Below are 8,424 nucleotides of genomic sequence, written 5' to 3' on the forward strand. Positions count from 1 at the left end.
TTTTTTTTTTTAATTCGAGATTTGGTAGTATTGTGCATTTGTTCCAAAAATTAAATAAATAAAAAACAAAAACCCAAAACTTCTCGACATTTTGTGTTTCTATTATTTTTCCGCCACTGTATATATTTTCAATTCTCTATTCTACCGCACGTAGGAAAGTTGTTGGAATGTATGTTTTCTACAAAAATTATAATATTACAAAAAGTAGTTCGCAAATCTCTCCTCTGCAATAACGACACAACTCCATATTTCATGTGTTTGAGTCTAAGCCTTACTAGATATTTATGAAGCACTCATAATGATCGCTTGCAAAATGACCGTAGATAATCCACAATAATTACGTTCCAACACATATTATTGCTAAATTATGAAACGCAAAAACGTTAATTTGCTTTATTGAACAGAAAAGGAATTGATGGGATCAAAAAGAAAGGCCATTCTTAGCCATACTGACAACAAATTTGTCAAATGCGGTCAACAAAAATTATTTCATCTTCAAAGAAGTAGTAAGGAAAAATATTGATATTAAATTTGGGGCAAAGCGGTTAATCCTTTTAAGCACAATATTATTCGATTTTCTGCCTTGCTTTGCATTGAGTAAGTAACTGCTTATACCAAGCAGTATAAAATCATCATAATAATCAGATTTTTTCAAGTATACATATGTATGTATGTAAATCTATTATTTGCTAACAATACTCATATAATAGTTAAGCACGTAATCGTGTATTTGAAGCGTATGGAGGAATTCGACCACTTACCATGCAAAGCAAAAGTTTAACTATTGCTCCGGTTTTAGATTAACCTGTCATTTGTCTTGCCAAAACTATAAATAAAGTTCAACTCGTAAAGGTCATGAAAAGTGTGAGTACACCTACAAATAAAAATAAAAATATGGTTAATCATGTCTTTGACATACTTCAAGGCACATTGGGCATACCAATTCATATATTGCCGTGTCTAAATAAGAATAAACTGCATAAGCCGTCAATAACTGCCGTATGCGAAGATACAAGTAGTTTCGAAAGAAAATGAGTTAGGGCCTTTCTTTATTAAGGTAACAATATGTACCCAACAGGGCCAGAAGCGCTCCATATTTGTTCTATTGGAGCGCTCCATATTCAGCAGTAAACACTCCCTTCCTAATTTCATACTTCATTGGATGGGCGCGTTCAGAAATGCATCAAGCCAAAGCATCAGTCTCTTTCATTTCTAAAGTATAATTGATGGAAATGTCAAATATGCGCAACCACGGTTAAAAAACCGAATTGGAACTTAGTTGCTCAAATAAAACATTTCCATCAATTATAGTTAAGAAATAAAAGACTCTGATGCTTTGGCTTGATGCATTTCTGAACGCACCCTATTTTAACATTGTGTGTCATTAGAAAGAAGCGCTCCCTTGCTGCTGCCAAAGAAGCCCTTGGTGAGCGCTTCAACTAAAGCATTTAAAAAGAGATGTATGCAAATTTTAATTCTTACATTATATATTTTCTTTTAATAAAAGAATGGCGTTTTTGTAAACTATTTGATGCTCTTTTTAAGTGTACTTATAAGAATGTTTTTTTTTTTCTTTTCTATGTGGTATACATACGAAAATACATACATACATACATGTTTGTACATAAATTAACTTTTTTGCAAAAGAAAATATTTTATGTTACTACTCAAAATGATATTTGTGTATTTCTGAGCATTGTTAGAAATTTAAAAATTTATTTCTTACTTTGCTTTCGTACAGCACCGTATGAACTATATGTATGTATGTATGTATGTATGTATGTATGTATATAGTATACATGCATACCTATCGTACATGTTTTTAACAATTGTATGAATTCAGAAGGAATTTTTAATATTATGTGCTAGTAATGTTCACAGATCATATTTTAACTTCGTTGCAAGAGTTGAAGCAGTATTTGTAATTTTTTAAAAAAAAAAAAAAAAACACAGTGAAGACTCCCTTCCCCAAATTATTAAAATGCACTCATACATTCGAATACATGAGTGGATGAAGGTGATACATATGTCGCAATTTCGATATTTCGCTGTTTTATGCAACGAGGAAGATGTCATATGCATATAAACATTTCTTAGCCGTAAATTATGAAAATTTTAGAAAATAACTACTTCATGCGATACTTCAAATTATTTTTAGGACATATCACCTTCATCCATTTATGTCTTCATTTCAAGTTAATGTACTTTTAAAGAACGTCATATGGAGCCCATTAATTACGTATACTGTCTTTATTACGAACAGAATAATTGACAGGTGAGGGCGGATGTGCATTCGCTGGTCGATACTCTGGCGCAAAGATCATTAAACTTTTGCCAAATAAGTTTGAATTGTAATAATTATAGTTTTTGTTTTGCGTGTACTCCTTATTTGTCAATAGTCAATCTTTTATGTATTATTGTTTTTACTTTAACGGTTTTATTGTCGTCCCACTTAAGGCGAGCTAATGGGGTTAGCCTTGATATTGAACCTCTATAGTTTTAATGTGCATACATATGTACATATGTATGTAAATGTGCGGTGTCAGGTATAAAAATGGTAACTCCTTTTTGATTTCTTGTTTAAAGTAAATTTGTGCTCAGATGTACATACATACATACATAGTATGTAGATAATACATAGCTCCGACAACAACTTGCCATAGCAACCTACGGCCTGTTTATTGAGTAATAACAATAGTTATTTCGTAGTTTTTGGTATGTACATACTATGTATTATGTACATACCTCATCACTTTATTTCTAAAAAGTGAAGCTATAATATTTATATATAAAAAACATCGCAAATTCATATACATATAGGGTGTCGTCCTAGACCACTCGTCTTTCTCCTTTAAAAATTTATTACTGAAAAACGCAAACTTCGGTTTCACCACGATGTGGCTTAAACTGATCGGAAGTCCATTATTTTTTGTTTAGCTGTAAGTTGCTATTGAAATAGGGATAATGGCACTTTAAAATTTATTTGGCTTACCTCTTTTACATGGAATGACCCAGAGCTACAATGTGAGCTTTGTTTTTACCTGACGGAGAACAACCACTATGAGGAAAAAACCCTTATCTATCATATGAACAATTTTAGAGGTTACCGCTAGCTGCGATATTAATAAAATAGTAAATTGACATTTGGTCGAGCTCTTCTATTAGTGCGTGTTGGTTGTCGTAACACAAATGGAGGGACCTCCAATTTTACGCTGCCTTCAATCGGCAAAGCTTCTTTATGGCAGAAATACTGGCCATTTCCTGCCGGGGAGCGACCGCTATTAAAAAAACCTTTTCTTTTTTGGATGTTGCTCGGACCAGGTACAGGGACCGAACCCTGGACATACCAAGTGGTAGTGTGCACCCGCTAACTACTATGTAGATAACGGCGGCGAGACACATACATAGAGTGGCGCTCAAAATAATAGCAGCAAAATTTAAAATGATACTGCTGGTAACTTATCTTTATTTATTTATTGTTAATAATTTTCCTTTAAAATATAGGCCGATCTATGTATATCAGATACCACATAAATAAAAGTTTCAAAGCTTATACAAGTTTCAAAAAAAATAATCAAACTTAAAAAAGTTGTCATCAAAATTTCAAACTTTTTAATCAGAAACTTTAGAAAATTTTCAGGTATGCAGTTTTTTAGCCCATTCAAGTTTAGCGTAATAAAGTGCAAACTTCAAGTCGCTACAAATTACCGTTGATTTTATAGAATTTTTTTTTAGGAGGGTGTTGCGCATTTTCTTCCATATAAAAGTAAGTTTTGTTCATGCTTTCGGTTTTTTTTATCAAAAATCTTAAGTTTGGATTTTGAAAATGTTTGGCCAGATTCGCGTTTGGCCTAGAAAAGTTATTTTTAGCTCGTTTAAGATATTAACCCCAACTACCATCCCACTTCTAAGATCTCTTCCATTTAAATTATTCCCACCAACTTTAGAAAGAGTATTAATTCCTTAACCAAGCGCTTATTTTTTGTTTTTATATAATCACCCATTAAATAGTATTTCCCAACAATCGTGACAGCTTAGCAACTGCGCACCTTTATCACGATTAGACAGATTTTTGTACTTCATTTTGGCATTTCAAGCATTTGATCGCAAAAATTATTGTTTAGCGGGTGCGGTGCAATTTTTGTTGAATTATTTATAACAAATAAAACAACGTGTACATTATACACACACAACGCTTTGTTTAAACACTTTTTCGGCTTAATTTCGGTTCGCAGCATTACTAAAAAAAAATTATTTTATTTATCTATTCATCTAACGGCACAACTGAATTGTGACCCACAAATGACTTTTGTTACGCTAAATTAGCTTTGGCTTGAATGAACTTCCTGCAAATGCTTTCAGCTGGCAGCGTCGTGGTTGGGCTTTGTCTGTGTTTTGACTTTAGCACTCCATTGAGCTGCATTATATCCATTACTAATGTGTTGCACTCTACTTCTATTACATCAATTGGTAATTGAGGTTTAATGTCATAATTCTATAGCCAAATAGTGATTTATGGCTGATAAGTCTGCGAGTGAGATTCGCTTGACACATTTGATTGAGAAAATTGTATATTTTACATAACGGTTGCTTCAAGCGTTAAGTGCCGGATTAAAAGAAACGTTTTTTTTTTTAAGTAGTCTGTTTTAAAAATATGTGAGCATGAATGTCAGCAATAAGCCTCTTAAATACATCTTATGTACATATGTATGTATGTTGTATGTTCATACATACGTACCTTTACACCTACTCCAGTTCGAGTTCGTTTCTTAAGTCTTTCGTATCTCATTCGAAATTAAATTCGGATCCGTCAATATCGTTTTTTCTCTAATTCCAGCAAATTAACGTTGAAAACACGTGAACGTACTACCGAACTGCTAGAGACCTCTACTGAAACCAAAAGTTTACGTCAGCAAATTGCTGCACTGAAAATCAGTCGAGACGAGGCCATCGCGGAAAATGGGTAAGTTTAATGCGCTACTAGCACTAGTAACGAATTTTTAGCCGCCTACTGTTTAAAGTTAAATGCACACAACTATGACTTGAGCGTATATGTACATTAGACTGCATCACTCCCCATACAAAAAAAAAATTGGTACTATTTTTCCAGTGGAATTATAAAATCTATTATATTCTAAGACGTCCACCAAAATATTTCGAAAAAATATTAAGATTTAAGTGAGCTGGACCGATTTGAAAATACCTCCAAAAATCGAGTTTTTTATGAATAAAAATAGTTTCTTAAAGATTTTTTTTTTGAAAAAATCCCCTCAAATGATAAAACGGTTTAAGCTTAAAATATTTGCTTAAAATATAATAAATTTTGTAATCCCGGTGGAAACGCTGCAACTTTTTTTGGTGATGCATAATGTACATATGTATGTAATTATGTGCATACGTTAATTTTTTATCATTTTTATAGGCTAGTAATCATAAAAAAAATTAGGCATCATTCAGTGTTTTATATGTATGTACAATATGTAGTGCGCCAAATAGTTTAGTTATACAATAGGATGTAGAAGGTCATAGTTGCCGTATATGTATGTTTCTTCACTGGCTTGTTTTTTTTTAGTAAATTTACTTACATATGTATATATATTGCATTGGTGTGTGAATTTGATTGCATGTAGCAATAGTTAATTGCTTGGTGATTATTATTGACGGACAACTACTTTGTTATATATGTGATATGATTTTACTTCTTTCTTGTTGTGTGCCATTTTAGCCGACTATCAAACGAACTGGCCGAACGGCAGGCAGAGATTTTGACACTCAAGAGGAAACTGAAAGATTCCGACTTTGAAATCGAACAATTGAAACAACAACTGCATCAATATGTGGCGGAGGTAAAAAAGGCTGAGGATTTGCTGTCACGTAAGGTATGTAAATCACTTGTTAAAGTTTAAGTTCTCGCAATTCCTATTCGAAGTGCAAACCGGTTTTGGTATACATACATACATACATATGTGCATAATGAGTGTTTTAAGCGGATTATAAACGTAACTTTTTAGATGCACCTGGTAAAGAAGGGCTACTTATATTATTTAATTGATGGATAGTCGCAGAAGAGAGAGCGTTGGGGGTACCGGAACTTGATACTTAATAAATTGTTCATCGCATCACTATAAGTTGAGATTGTATTTAAAAAAAAAAAAAAACTTACAAATAAATATTTTAAAATCATTAAATAGGATAGTCGGAGAGCTTCTGCACCTGATCGGATAATAATTCTTGCTTCATTCCCTTATATTTAGTCATCAATTAAAATAAGAATTTTAATTTTTGGTAGTAAAGGAAAACGTTTTTTTTTTTTACTTTTAAGTGGTTTCAAGCAGAGCGACTTTCGTGCGACTGGCGCACGCCGATTTGACAACGACAACAGATATTGATTTCTTTTGAGTGCGGTCTCATAAAGACACAGTTATAAACGCATGAAAGAAATATGTGTTGAGTCAAATCGGGTTTTTGTTAATTGGGCTCTTGCGTTGGTTTATACAAGGAGCAGCGAATACAAATACAGTGGCTTCACTATTTCGCTAACGTTCTTCGAATTGGACACAAATACCCCAGCCAAGAAAGTATTCAACGTTGATTCCGCTGGTGTGAGAGACGTCCGACGATGAGCGGTTCCAGCGCTAAACAAGACAATGAAACACAATCGACTTCAATGTTTTGGATTGTGTTCTCTTGAAGAACGCAATCCTGGCTTCCTGACCCAAAACACTTGCATGCATATCGGGTTCATGAAGTTTCTTTTAGTTTTTTCTTGAAAGTACTGCATTCTTTTCAGTATAGCAACATACTTCTTTCGAATGTAATCAGATCAATATGGCTAGTCCGACTGTTTTTTTTTTTTGTTTATTAACGAAATATAGTTCAGAAGTAGCAATAATAGACGTGTGAAATAGCGTTGTCCATCCAAAATGAAAATATTTTTTAGAAACCCCATTTCGAAAAATAAGTTTTATTTTTGTGTATATCACCTTTTTAGGAAAAGGAACGCGAGGAAATGCTGGAACATTATCGTAGTCTTTCACATGACGCCGTCGTATTGGAGGGCAACAATCAAAGTCTAGAAGTCGAAGCTGCCGAACAAAAGTAATTGCTATGATAAAACGCTAAACTTTATTGCCCATTATAGATTACTAGCTTAGCAAAAAATTAATTGACTATAATAACACTGAATTTCTACTTCCTCTTCTTCTACTCTTTCTATTTTTATTTAATGTATATATGTACGTGCTTGACTTTCGTAGATGTTGTTGTTGCTGCGCAAGGCATATACGCTAAATACTTTCTCTCTGTAACATTTTGAGCTACCAAAGACAATTGTTAACATAACCTCTTTTTAGCAGTATGTAGTTATTTTTATCTTGATTTACACACCCGTATACACAAGAATTTAATGTTGAAGCTCCATGGTTAAAGTACAGAAAACAATGGGCAAAGAATTTACAGCTATTAACCTCGTTTTCATTTAAGACGCCAAATTACTGAATTAGAAGATGAAATAAATGCGCTGAAGAAGGAAATTTGCTGCCGCAATAGACATATCGAACAATTAGAGGATAAGGTATGTATTTAAAGACAACACGACATGCGCACATAAAATTGTTGATAAACATTTTCGAATTCTTTCAGTTAGCTGCAGTAACTGCACAAAATGCCAAACTTGAACGCCAACTCGAGGAAGCTCTCGATGAGCAACGCTTACTCAAGGTTGATTTGGCTGCACGTAAAGAGCTTTGCGACAAGCTGGACATTGAAAAAGACAAGTTAAATGCTGAGCTGACAGAGTTAAATGAGATAAAGCGCAAAGTATGGGAAAGAAAATATCCAAATTAAATTGATTTCCTTTTTAAAAATTTACTTAATTTCTTCAGCTTGAACGTGACAATGAAAAATTGCGCATGGACATAGAGAAAACAAGCAGCGGCCAGAAGGTTTCCTCTGAAACGCTTGAGGAGTTGCTCAGTAAAACGCGGCGCGATCTTGAAGAACAAATTAAAGTCGATAGTAAATTGAGTCTAGAATTGGTGCGTTTGCGGCAGCAAAATGATGATTTGTTGGTAAGTTTAAGTAGTACTTACGCGCTTTGACAGCCCGACTAACTTTTATATATTTTTCAACATTTTCAACGCACAGCGCGAGCTTGACACCGAACGCGAACGTCGCCACCAACAGGAAACACTGACGCACGAATATCAAATACAAAATCAGGAACTGCGTCACAATCTCACCGACGATCGCTTCCGTCAAGCGCGTTCACGTGATCAGAGTCCTCGATATCCTTCGCAGACGCTTTAAGATTCCTTACAGCAAAGCAGCTAGCTTTGAAATACATACATAGGCATTTAAATGCATTTTGTTCCAGTTTTTTACTTCTAAATAATTTTTATAAAATGGTCTTGCGTTTTTCTTTTT

General features: G+C 33.8%; 1 protein-coding gene across 1 annotated transcript in view; it reads left to right on the forward strand.

Annotated features, from left to right (window-relative positions):
* Cep135 (Centrosomal protein 135kDa) overlaps positions 1-8,408 on the forward strand; it is a 21,465-nt gene extending 13,057 nt beyond the window's left edge. The window contains 7 exon segments of the mRNA XM_017620716.1: positions 4,838-4,963; positions 5,726-5,879; positions 6,992-7,098; positions 7,483-7,573; positions 7,642-7,818; positions 7,884-8,069; positions 8,146-8,408. Coding sequence (XP_017476205.1) covers positions 4,838-4,963; positions 5,726-5,879; positions 6,992-7,098; positions 7,483-7,573; positions 7,642-7,818; positions 7,884-8,069; positions 8,146-8,307 — 1,003 coding nt within the window. The 3' untranslated portion in view covers positions 8,308-8,408.
* Positions 8,409-8,424: the final 16 nt, after the last annotated feature.

This window comes from Rhagoletis zephyria, unplaced genomic scaffold (genome assembly GCF_001687245.7).
Source record: "Rhagoletis zephyria isolate East Lansing unplaced genomic scaffold, Rhagoletis_zephyria_1.1 Rzeph_scaffold_02237, whole genome shotgun sequence".
Classification (NCBI taxonomy): Eukaryota; Metazoa; Arthropoda; class Insecta; order Diptera; family Tephritidae; genus Rhagoletis; species Rhagoletis zephyria.